Source organism: Falco naumanni, chromosome 9, assembly GCF_017639655.2.
Source record: "Falco naumanni isolate bFalNau1 chromosome 9, bFalNau1.pat, whole genome shotgun sequence".
In the NCBI taxonomy this organism is placed as follows: Eukaryota; Metazoa; Chordata; class Aves; order Falconiformes; family Falconidae; genus Falco; species Falco naumanni.
The window spans coordinates 7201024-7213048 of record NC_054062.1 but is presented as its reverse complement, the minus strand read 5'-3'; the positions used below and the strand labels follow the sequence as shown (position 1 = coordinate 7213048).

The window sequence follows — 12025 nt, the reverse complement described above, 5'->3', positions numbered from 1 at the left end:
CTGCTCCCCATAATGTCTCCCTGTGTTATTTTCCAACTGTAGGGGTCTGAGCTGGCCCCCAGGCTGGGACCTGTCCCTGGCCAGGTGAACCATCAGAGGGGACAGTCCTGACCCAGCCACTGGCCCCCGCAGGACCCGGGGGAGGTGAGCAGGCAGGAGCACAGCCTGGCACCCAGGGGTGCTCAGTAGTGGTGCTGGGCCAGTGCAGGTGGCATGAAGTTGGGGCCCTCGGGAGCTCGGTGCTGGGCTCCCCGACTGCCCCCACGGGCGGGCGAAAGTCCCTGTGCTGCCGCCCGGCAGGAGCATATGTGTGTTTGGAGGCTCCCGCCCCTAAGCTGCTTTTATTAATTTGTAATCCCCTGCGAGCAGGAGGTAAAGGGATTCGGGGGATTAACGGGCTCACAGTAACAACCACAATTATCAGCTCCGGCTGCCTGGGGCAAGCGGTGTGCACACGCACGGGGCTTCCACCCTGGTGCACACACACACACAAGCGCACGGAAATGTGCCCACACGTCCCTGCACACACAAACATGCAAGCACCCACGGAACAGAGCGCAAGCTCACAGGCACAGACATAGGCACACACACCTGCGGGTGCACACACACACACAAACCTGCACACCCCTCCCTGCACACCCGCATGGGCACACTGGCTGGCACACACCCCCCTTGCACGCACAAATGCACGCACAGACTGCGTATGAATAAGTGCACAGCCCTGCGTATGCATGTCCCTGCACCCCTATACGCACACATGTGCTTCTGCAATCACCCACATGCACCTGTAAATACACACATGAACACACGCATGAACATGCAAATACACACATGCACACCCACATGCACCTGCAAATACACACATGCACACCTGTATGCACCCGCATGTGCATGCAAAAACACACACCCAACCCCCATCCCATGTCCGCCCCATCCTCAATTAGTGCAATTAACCTCTGCCAGCCGCAGGGCACTGATTGTCATGGGTCAGACACGAGTCCTCACCAGTTACCTCTCCGCTTTCATTAACTAATTACTGGAAGGGAAGCGGCCCCCCCCACCCCGCTCCCCGCGGCCGCCGTCGACGGAGACCCGCGCCGCGGGGGCAAACGAAATCCGGGAGGGGGGGCGGCCGGGGGGCGGCCGGGCCCGGGAGGAGGCTCCCACCGACGGCGGCTCCCCTGACTCCCACCGTGCCGCCGCTCGGGGCGTTGCGGGGGCCCCGGGGCCGCTTTACACGCGAGGGCGGCGGCTGCAGCCTGAGCCCAGGCGTGGGGCGCGGCGGCCCTGGCCACGCGTGGGCCGTGGGGGACGACGCTCCCCCCCGCCGTTTTCGCGATGCTGAAGGGCCCCGCGGTGAAGCGCGGCCCAGCTGCGGCCCGGCCCGACGGCGCGGTGCCGCCCCCGGCCCGCCCCCCCCGCGCCGGCCCCGCTCCGCCCCGGGAGGCGGCCGCCCCCGCGCCGCTCCCTGCGCTCCCCTCCGCGCCGCTCCGCCACTCCTCCGCAGCCACCCGCGCACCTCGGACGGCGCCCGGCGCGCCCGCGGGGGCCGCGATGCTGCTGGAGCGGGTCCGCGCCGGCTCGGAGAAGGCAGCGGAGCTCTGCCCCTTCCCGCGGAGCCCAGGTGAGGGGGGTGGGTGCGCGCAAACCTCCGCGTCCCCCCGCGGAGGCGCCAGTGGCGGCTCTGGGAGCCCCGGCGGGAGCCTCAGCCTGTGCCCGTTCCGCGCTCCCCGGGACGCCGTCGGGGCCGTGGTCGGGGCGGGCTGCAGGGGAGCGCGGGCAGCACGACGGCACCGGGGGGTCCGTCCCGGTCCGTCCCTCCCGCCCCGCGCTGTTCCCTGCCTTGTCCTCGCATCACAGCCTGCCCCGCCGGCCCCGCGCCTGCTACGGGCGCCCCTTCGGGGCCCGTCGGGTCTAGACTGGGGCTCCCCGCCTGCTTCCGGAGGAAAGGCGGCGGCTGCTCTGGGCTCGCCCCGCTGCCCGGCCCGGCGGCGGCTTTGCCCGGCGCTGCGGAGCGGCGGCTCCTGCCCCGGGGTCCCGCCGCTCCCTTTGCAACGAGGGCAGGGACGGAACGGGGAATTTCTGCCCGCCGGTTCCCCCCCGACGGCGGGCACACCCTGCGCCACCCCGCCCCGCTCCGCCCCGGCTTTTTCCCCGCTTTGGAAAAACTCCCGTTAATTCCTCTCTTAAATGCGTTCGGTTTTTTTCCTTCCCGTTTAACGAACGGAGGCAGCACTGCCGGGACGAGGAGAACCGGCCCGCGCTGCCCTGGCGTGTCCGGAGCTCCGGGGGTCTCCCCGGGGCTGGCAGAGCCGGGGCCGGGGCAGGGGGACGGATCCGGTGCGGGGCCGTCCCGGTTCTCGTCAGCATCGACCGCGACCGACGGCGGCTTAAAAACAAAACAACGAGGATCCGGGGCGGGGGCCTCGCCGGGGCGCGGGGGCCGAGGGGACACTGGGACCGGGACCGACTCCGCGGGTCGGGCAGCCCGGCAGCCCCCCCGCGCCGTCGGGCTGGTGTCCCCGGGCTTAGCGCCCGGTTTGTCTCTCCGGGCTCTCCGCGGTGCGGGCATCGCAGCCGCGATAGCTGCGCGTTTGACCGGGCAGTCGGGAGATGCTCTGCGGGGGGGAGGAGGCGACACCGCCGAAAGCGACCCCCCGGTACGGGAGCGGCGCGACAACGCCGTTTTCCCCGCAGGACGCGACGCTCCTTCACGGCCCCGCGGTCCCCGGCCGGGCTCCGTCGGGGCCCGCGGAGGCAGCGGGAAAGGAGCAGCGGGGCTCACCGGGGCAGGGGGCGGCAGGACCAGGCCCGGCGAGGGTGTTCGTACCGGCGAGGGGTCGAGGCGCGCGGTGCTTTCCCCGGCCCGGGGGCAAATCCCGGGGTCTGCGACTCGCAACGAGCTCGGGGCAGCGGCCGGCGCTGCCACCCCGCCACCTCCGGCTGAGCCCCCCGCCCGCCGCCGGGCCCGTCGAGGGGCGGCCCCGCCCGGGTTTCGTTTCCGGGCGCCCCGGAGCCGGCGCCCTCCCGCCGTAGCCGGCCGGGGTGGGGGGGGATGTGCCGCCGGCCCCGGGGGGGGGGTGTGTTAAATACAGCGCGCGGCGATGCCCTGCCCGGCGCTTCAGAGCGCACCGGCGGGGCGGGGCGGCTGCTAAAAATAACCCGTTTCAGCCAGCGACATCCCCGGCGCCGCGGGGGTGGCAGCGGCCGGGGGTCAGCTGCCGCCGTGATTTGGGGGGGGCTGGGGAGGGGATCGCAGCAGTTCCGCACCCTCGGCCCGGCCCCGGCAGCGACGGGGCGGGGGGGCGGTGGCCCCGCGGAAGATGCGCCAGTGCCTGCGGCCCGCCTGAGGGAGCGGCGCTGCCGCGGCCCGCGGAGCCGCCATGCAGCGTAAGAGCCGCGGGCCGTGCTGTGTCGGGCCGTGCCGTGCCGTGCCCTGTCCTTTCCGGGCAGCCCGGGGCCTGGGCCGCTGCCTTTAGCGCTGCCGTTATTTGGGTTATTTGTTTGGACGCGATGAATTGTTGAGAGGACGATTAATACGTATAACGATATCATCTCCATCTCTACCCCTACGCACGGCTATGCATCTCTATATATCTTTCTATAGTTATCTTTACATATAGATACCCTTATGTCTTCATCTATCTATATCTATACAGCCCTGTCTGTAGATGTCTCTTCTGTATCCATCCCGATGTATCTATATTTATGTACCTCTATATCTACGTTTTTACCTGCCTGTCAATAGCTAAACCTATATGCCGATTTCTCTATATTTATGTCTATATATCTGTACATTTCGTTTTCTATCTACTGTATCTGTTTATTTTTATATTTCTATTTCTCTGTATCTGTGTCCTTGTATCATCTCTTTCTGTTTCATCTCTGTGGATATCTGCAGGGCGATGGGACAAGCCTACTGCGCTTTTATTTTCAGTGCAATTCTCGTAATTTTTGGTAGCCTCTTTCGTCACCCCGCCCGGGCTACCCCGCCGTTATTTGCAGGTGAATTTTGAAAGAGTAGGAAAAGGAAAAAGAGCCTGGAATAATTCATTGCAACTTTGCCGGCGGCTCGGCCCGGGGGTTAATTCTGTTCCCACCCCTTCCCTGCCTGTTTTCCCCGCTGCTCCCGGGCGCTTCCCCCGGTGTGCGCGGCCCAGGGGTTCGCTGCTCTCTGCAGCGCGGGGAGAGGCTCCCCCGGCGCCGCACCAACGAATTTGAACGAATACTCATTTTTTCGGGCCGTTCCCCGGGCCACCCCCGGATCGGCCGTCGGGCGGCAGCAAACCCCGGGGGCGGAGGGCCGGGCCGGTCTCGGGAGGCGGTGGGGCCGTCGGGGCGGTGGCTGACGGAGGCTGCCTCCCCGCAGAGATCCCGCTGTGCGCCGGCTGCAACCAGCACATCGTGGACAGGTTCATCCTTAAGGTCCTGGACCGGCACTGGCACAGCAAGTGCCTGAAATGCTCCGACTGCCAGACGCAGCTGGCCGAGAAGTGCTTCAGCCGCGGGGACGGCGTGTACTGCAAGGAGGACTTCTTCAAGTGCGTGGGGCCGGGCCGGGGGCGGCCGGGGAGAAGCCGGGAGGTGCCGGGGCGGGTGGGTGTCAGGGGCACGCGTGGGGTTCAGCACCGCGGGCAGCGGCCGCCGGGCTCAGCACCGCGGGCCGGGTTCAGCACCGCGGACAGCGGCGGGCCGGGTTCTGCACCGCGGGCCGGGTTCAGCACCGCGGACAGCGGCGGGCCGGGTTCTGCACCGCGGGCCGGGTTCAGCACCGCGGACAGCGGCGGGCCGGGCCGGCAGCCCCCCCCCTGCCGCGCTCAGCGGCCGCCGCTTGTCCCCCCCCCCCCCGCTCAGGCGCTTCGGGACGAAGTGTGCCGCCTGCCAGCAGGGCATCCCCCCGACCCAGGTGGTGCGCCGGGCCCAGGACTTCGTTTACCACCTGCACTGCTTCGCCTGCATCGTCTGCAAACGGCAGCTGGCCACCGGCGACGAGTTCTACCTCATGGAGGACAGCAGGCTGGTCTGCAAGGCAGACTACGAGACGGCCAAGCAGAGAGGTACCCCTTGCGCCTTCCCTCGCATCCCCTGAGGGCAGGAGGGGTGCGGCCTGGGGCTCTCCTGCCCTCCGGGACACGCTCATGGGCCGGGCGTATCTGCTGTCGGGGGGTGGCTGGAGGGGGGACGAGGGTCCCATGTCCCTGGGGCCGCTCCGTGGTAACTTCACATTTAACTCCCACCGTGTCGGCAGAGGCTGAGTCCACGGCCAAGAGACCCCGCACCACCATCACGGCCAAGCAGCTGGAGACCCTCAAAAACGCTTATAACAACTCGCCCAAACCGGCTCGGCACGTCCGGGAACAGCTTTCATCGGAGACGGGGCTGGACATGCGGGTGGTGCAGGTGAGACGGGGCGGCCCTCGCCCCCCACCGGCTCTGCGGGGGCTGCGGGGCGGGGGGCGGCGGGCAGGGAGCCGGCCCCGCGGAGAGAGAGCTCCCCGGCCTGCCCTGCTTGCAGGTCTGGTTCCAGAACCGCAGGGCCAAGGAGAAAAGGCTGAAGAAGGACGCGGGGAGGCAGCGATGGGGTCAGTACTTCAGGAACATGAAGCGATCCCGGGGGACCTCCAAGTCCGACAAGGACAGCATCCAGGAGGAGGGGCCCGACAGCGATGCCGAGGTCTCCTTCACAGGTCGGTCCCCGGCGCCCCGGTGCCAGACAGGGCTTTGCCAAGCGCGGTCCGTGCCCCCCGGCCGAGCTGCGGTCCGTGCCGTGGCTGCTTTCACACACACCTCGGGCCACGTTAATAATTTTCAGCCGTAACGGAATGAGTGACAACAAGTGTCCGGGGCGGGAGAAGCGCGGAGCCCCGGGATTTACCGCGGGGTAAACCCTGGCAGGGCTGCGGGGGCAGCCGGGGCTGAGGAAATTCTGCTTTTCCCCCGGGGGCGGGCTGTGCCAGGTCCGGAAAGGTGCGGGGAGAGCAGGGAGAGCTCCCCGGGCAGGCACGGCGGGTGTTAGAGCCGCTGCTCATACACAGCCTTGTCCAGAGGCTCTTGGAAATAAGAAAACCAGAGAATCCACAATCACTGAACGTTTCTGTGGGGAAAAGTATAACATTTTTTTTTCCATCCTATTTAGGGGTGGTTTTATTTGCATAGTTACTAGTTAAGACGCCCCGGTTCTGTGGGAGCTGTTACTTCCCCACCGTGCTGTGAGAGGGAGGTTGCTGCGTGGTGGGAGGTTTCTGAACCCGAGGGTCTCATTTTTGGAGCAGAGATTTTTGTTGCCAAACCCAGGGAGACACCTCCACTAGCTCTTATCCTGCACTCTCCAGCCCCACGGCAGCCGCTGCAGGAGCAGAATACGGCCCTGTGGCGGAGGGGGGTTGGGGGGGGGGGAGGTCAGTGCCTGCAGCGCTGCTCGGGGGCACATTCTGCACGGCCCCGAACTGCCCCAGGGCTAAGGGGGCTGGTCTGTGCTAATGCGGAGCCCAAATGTGCGTGCCCGTGTGTGTGCATGTATCGGTTTTAAGAATACAGGAGAAAAGCTGAAATGCAAAACTCCGTGTACATATTTAGACAGACACAGGTCTATAAATGCACGTATGTTTATACACACACACAGCTTTGCATCTTAGCTTCTCTCCCGTGTTCCAAAAAACTATTTGATTTTCAAGTCTGTTTATACACACTGTGCATCAGCATCATTAAATATGAATATACTATAAATAATAACTAAAAAATGTTGAACAATTATTGATAGCTTGATGCCACAAACAGGTTTGTATCCTAGGCAACAGAGCGGCTCTCACTGTCCACAGAGCCCCTAACGAATGCAAACAATTTTTGCTCGTAGCTTGAAAAATATTGCTCATTTTTCAGAAGTGTTTTAAAGTCACACAAATACATTTCATTAGCCTGCTCCTGAGCAGACAAATACTGCTGAGATATAATATATTTTTTTCTGAGCGATGGAGAGTTTTTCTTGCTTCAGTGAGTGTTTAGGTGGCTCCTAAAAATGATATAAAAATTCAAGATAAAACTCAAAGCCAAACAGAAATGAAGAATAAAAGGTAAAAAGACATTGAACTTGCATTCCCCTGTAAAGGATTATTTTTGAATCCCAGTCTTATATTTTAATATGTAATTTTCATGCACATTTTTAAAATCCAAAATGTATTAGATGTTTGTACTCAGAAAAAATAATAATCCCGTGGCCTTCTATGAAGAGCCGTCAACAAGGATGGGAGTAATAAGGAATTACAAGTGGCCAGTGTGTGGCTGCTCAGCTCCATCCATCTAATCTATTTATACCCAGAGCCTGCAGGTGTTCCCATGCAACCGCTGCCAGCCGTGACCATTGCCCTCCCAGTAAAACCAGTCCATTTCCCTTTCAGATGAGCCCTCTATGTCTGAAATGAGCCATTCCAATGGGATTTACAGCAATCTCAATGAAGCATCCCCTGCTCTGGGGAGACAGCCTGGGACCAACGGGAGCTTTGCTCTGGATCACAGTGGCATCCCAGCTCAGGACCAGTACCACGACCTGCGATCCAACAGCCCCTATGGGATACCCCAGTCACCAGCTTCCTTGCAAGCACTGCCAGGCCACCAGCCTTTAATCTCCAGCTTGGTTTACCCAGACAACGGCTTGGGCATCATGGGACAAAGCGGACAAGGTGTGCCCCAGTCCATGAGGGTCCTGGCTGGGAACGGACCCAGCTCCGACCTCTCCACCGGCAGCAGCGGGGGATACCCGGATTTCCCTGCCAGCCCAGCCTCTTGGCTGGATGAAGTCGACCACGCTCAGTTTTGATACAGGTTCCATCACCACGCAGTGGGAAGGGAAAGGACTCGGTGCTGTTAAACGTCTACTCTTGGGAATGAAGGATGGACAGACTGGGACAGCTGAGTGGGGCAGGAAAGCGTGACGACACGGAGAGAGTGGGCATGCTTTCCAAGGTTGACCGAAGACGGTGGGCAAAGGCAGTCGCACCACAGTGATTAGTATACGGAGCATCTAAACGAAACTGATTATTGTGTCTTTACTAAACACCAAGACTTGTGCTTTACAGATTTGATATAAGGTATTTTGCTTTCTGTTGTCAGTACATTCTTCAAAGCAAGGACTTGCTTCATCACCCATCCACACTGAAACCTTTTTAAGAGAAAATAAAGTCCTCATCCACGGTAAAAGGTGTGACAATGTCTATATTTCTATAGGAGAAATGTTAATAGTGAATCACTTCAGAAATCCATGGTAGAAAATTTCTCTGTTCTTCCAGCAGATTTTTAAAAAAGCGCACAGATGTGGTATGTTTTTGTTTTATTTTGAATTTACATTAACTTTTCTAAAATGAAATGGTCTTTAATATGCCAATCATTTATCAACAACACTTTTCCTTTGTAAAATGAAAATCATACGTTAAATCTGCTTCTCATCTTTTTAATTTGTAGATTGCTAGTTTTATTCTTCCATATAAGCATTAAACCGTGAATAGATGTATTTATTACCAAATAACTACACATTTATCACAAGGTCAAGAGGTGATTTTTCTTGACCTAGGAAGACTAGCAGCTCTGGGTTGTGAATCTTATGCTTTTCTTTCAAATTCCTTTGCAAATGTTTTACTGCAAAGTGTCTCAGAAATCACCCTGATGTCTTGTTGCCAAATCCCTTCCTGGGGCGTTTCTCAGCAGAGAGTTTCGGCTGGTTTAGTTTGAGCCATTCTCCAGGCGCTGCTGGGAGCGTGTCAGAGCGAGCACACGCTTTCCTGGTGACACTTTTCTGTTCCAGGCATTTGTGTATTTCCACAGATATAGTGCGAGCTGATTGTGAGGAAAGGCAAGACAATATGTATATTGTTCTCTGTAAAAATTATTGAATTTACTGTAGATTATGTGAATGTCCAGTGTCTTTTATTTATATTCTCGCTTTCTCTCTGATGATCAAATACTTCAAGATTACAAATAAATTTGTCAGCTAAACTTTACATAGTCTTTTCCTAAATTCACATCAAAAGCATCCATGTAGGTAAATACAATACCTGAGACTCGGGAAAAGCCCTCAAAACTCAACACTGTGATTCAACACTCGTCCCTTTCAGTGGAGGAGCAATCCCACCGATGTAGAGATGCTTTGATAAGAAAACCTGACAGTTTTGGAGGCTCGCAATCCTTGAGAGAGCCAAACAGTGTTGCTCTATGCATGCACAGGCTTTGATCACGGTCAGGTTATTTTTGATGGGTCATGGTTATTTTTCAGTGTTCATCACGAAGCAGATGAACAGCAGCAAGCAGGAATCTGTGCTGATAAAGCAACAGAAAATAAAGTCTGATACTGTCTGTCTGTGAACAGAAAGTTGTGCACATGAAACACTAGAAGTCAGATATTGGACCATTTCAAAGAGAAATCAGAAAGAAACGAAAAAAACCTCCTAAGGAATTAAGATTGGCTGAACATATGCATCCTGTGTGTGTGCACACACGAGAAGTGCACGCATATGCGTATCTTCATATACAAATGTCTGTGGTCACGCTCCTGAGAGCAGGGTGAGGCACTTTGCTGAAGTCTCTGATATAAGAATCGGGTGGGAGACGCTTTTTAAAGCACATGGGCTTCCAGATTCTCACTCCCCTGGGAGGTTGGGGAATATTTGTACCAGGGTCTTCCACACATCAAGCATCTTTGAAAGCGTGTGGATTTGAGAGCAGCAGCACCCTTTGGCAGGGAGGCAGCGTGGCAGGTGGGGGTGCAGCTGGCTCTGTGCCCAGTGCCATGGGTGATGCGGTGGCACACACCAGCCCACGCTTCGCAGGGGACCCCAGGGGAAGAACTGTGGTGTCCCTGGGAGCTGCCAGGGCCCCGGCACGGCGCCTTGCCTGGGGGACTCACCAGATGTCAGGCGGCAACACCGGGGAAGTCCAGGCTTTTATTTCTTACCTCTTCTAAAGGACACCTCACCACTGCTGGAACCGGGGCCAGGGCTGGAGCCGGGGGCTGTGCTGTTGTCTCCGGTCCCTTGAAATAACCGCCCTGGTTGTTGTGCAGCTGGGGGGGATGTCTGCTTGCCATGACACATGGCCGTCACTTGCTGCCTCCTGGGCCTTTGCTCAGCGAGGGTTGGATACCAATGTCTCCAGAAGTGAGGAGGTATTGACAATATTTGCAAGAAGATTTAAATTTGCAAAATGCTCATTAACCATCAGTGCTGTGCAAGCACCTGGACAGCTTTGCCCCCTCCTGTTACACATGCATTGCACCCTGCGAGAGGGGACATGCCCAGCTCTTGCCCTTGGTGAGCTGGCAGAAGCCTGCCCAGAGCAAAATGGGTGCATGCACACTGCCTCAGTGCTGCAACATCCACTCACCAGTGAAACTCACTCTTTTTTTTTTTTTTTTTTCTTTTCTTTTTTTTTTTTTTCCTAGAAGATCCAGTCCAAGAGCTACAGCAGGGAAGGGAGAAACCCTACTGTGTGACACCATGGGGCTTTTTGGTGTAAAACCACACACCAGCTCGGACCTGGGGGTGATGCTTGCACATTTGCTGGTGTGTCTGCTCCTAGGCGGGATTGTTCAGGCAGGTGAAGCTGGGTCTGCTGCAGCCAAGGCAGAAATTTGCCTCATTCGCATCCAAGCTCCTGAGTAAGCCCAGAGCTGGGCTCGGCAGCAAGAGTCTGGAGCTGCTTTTTCTTCCTTCTCCAGAACTGAATAATAAAGGGACAACTGTTGCTGCTAGCCCATAGGTACAGTGCAAGGACAGTCCTTATTGAAATTTATGGAGTAATTAGAAAATTATGGGATATTTAAAAAGCAGATTAAGGAACTTCACCCAAAGAGAAAACAAGAGTTTGTGTTCTCAGAAATTCAATGTTTTCTAATCTCTTGCTTATATTCTAGAAAAAACTCACCAAACCGGGGTGTATTGCATCAAAACATTTTGGCAGTTAATGTATAGATAATATTTTCCGATAAAAGACTAAAAAAAGACCCTAAAAGACTAGTATTTCCTAAAAAAGAAAGAAAGAACAACAGAAAGACAGAAATGTAGTTGATTTTAGGATAATGCTGCTGTTATAAAACCAGTGTCTAGAAACTGTAGTAATTGAACACATATTTTATAGATCTTGTTTTCATCGTTTCCCTCCCAACAAATAACCAGCACTGTTGTTCCTCTCACCCTGGGAATTCCCAGCGGATGGCTGAATTTAAGAAAGGACGAAATGGAAATTTCCCCCTCCGCCTTTGTGCTTTGCTCTGAAAGGCAGAACGGGCTGAAAGTTGCCGGCACTTGTGCTCGTCTGAACGTGGAGAAGAGCTCCGCGAACGTCCTGATATAAAATTCAGAGATTACATTTCAGCCTCTCCTTTCAGGGCTGAAGCTCAGGGATTCCATTAATATAAATGCTTTCTTCCCGTTAAAAAGAAAACCAATTTGAAAGAAGCAAATAAAACTAACACGATCCAACTGACTGACAGCTTGTAAAACCCAAACAGAATTAGGAAGAGGGGTTTTGCATGGCTCAATTTGCAGGTGAGCTTTACAGCCTCTGCTGATTTGCCTGAGTGCATGACATGGGAGGCAGGAAATTTTTTGTGTTCTCAGTGAGGGAAAACAAATGGAGGAATCTTTTCTTCCAAATAGCATATTCATTCTTTTGAAAACAGTTGTGCCGAAACTTGCATTCCCTACAGACACGGGAAATGATTAGATTTTGTGTCAAACAGTAGAAGTAACTTTTTTTTTTCTTATTCTGTTTTCCTCTATCAGGCCAACAAAATGGAAGCCCTCATGCTAGGAGGGACAGACACCACCTTGCTGCTAAATATTTTTTGCGGCTTCTGTGGGGGTGTCAAGCTCTGTGACAGAACCTGTTTCTTGCAGCGGCCGAGGCAGTAACCCACCGCCTGTGGACCCGACTGGGAGCAGTGAGGCCAGCGGGAGCCATGTGCCGGGAGGGCGGCTAATCCACCTGGCTCCACTCGCACTGCTTCTACCAGAGCTGCAACTGGAGCTGGTGTGAACGG

At 56.7% G+C, this 12025-nt stretch overlaps 1 protein-coding gene across 3 annotated transcripts; it reads left to right on the top strand.

Moving 5' to 3' along the window:
* The first annotated feature begins 1475 nt into the window (after positions 1-1475).
* On the top strand, positions 1476-8984 carry LHX3 (LIM homeobox 3). Of its 3 annotated transcripts, none has more exons than XM_040607660.1 (6): positions 1476-1624; positions 4370-4541; positions 4855-5057; positions 5249-5400; positions 5516-5687; positions 7395-8984. In XM_040607660.1, the coding sequence occupies exons 1-6, from the start codon at positions 1555-1557 to the stop codon at positions 7811-7813; spliced, it is 1188 nt and encodes a 395-aa protein (XP_040463594.1). In that variant the 5' UTR covers positions 1476-1554; the 3' UTR covers positions 7814-8984. The 3 variants fall into 3 exon arrangements, with proteins under 3 accessions (XP_040463594.1, XP_040463597.1, XP_040463596.1); XM_040607663.1 differs by having other exon boundaries at positions 1510-1624; positions 4907-5057; XM_040607662.1 differs by lacking the exon at positions 1476-1624 and adding an exon at positions 3263-3390.
* The last annotated feature ends 3041 nt before the right edge of the window (positions 8985-12025 follow it).

Excerpts from the sequence above, each read along its gene's own strand:
- LHX3 (XM_040607660.1), top strand. The coding sequence starts at position 1,555 with ATGCTGCTGGAGCGGGTCCGCGCCGGCTCGGAGAAGGCAGCGGAGCTC. Across the intron at positions 5,058-5,248 it reads CGAGACGGCCAAGCAGAGAG|AGGCTGAGTCCACGGCCAAG; the intron begins GTACCCCTTGCG and ends CCGTGTCGGCAG. Across the intron at positions 5,688-7,394 it reads TGCCGAGGTCTCCTTCACAG|ATGAGCCCTCTATGTCTGAA; the intron begins GTCGGTCCCCGG and ends TTTCCCTTTCAG.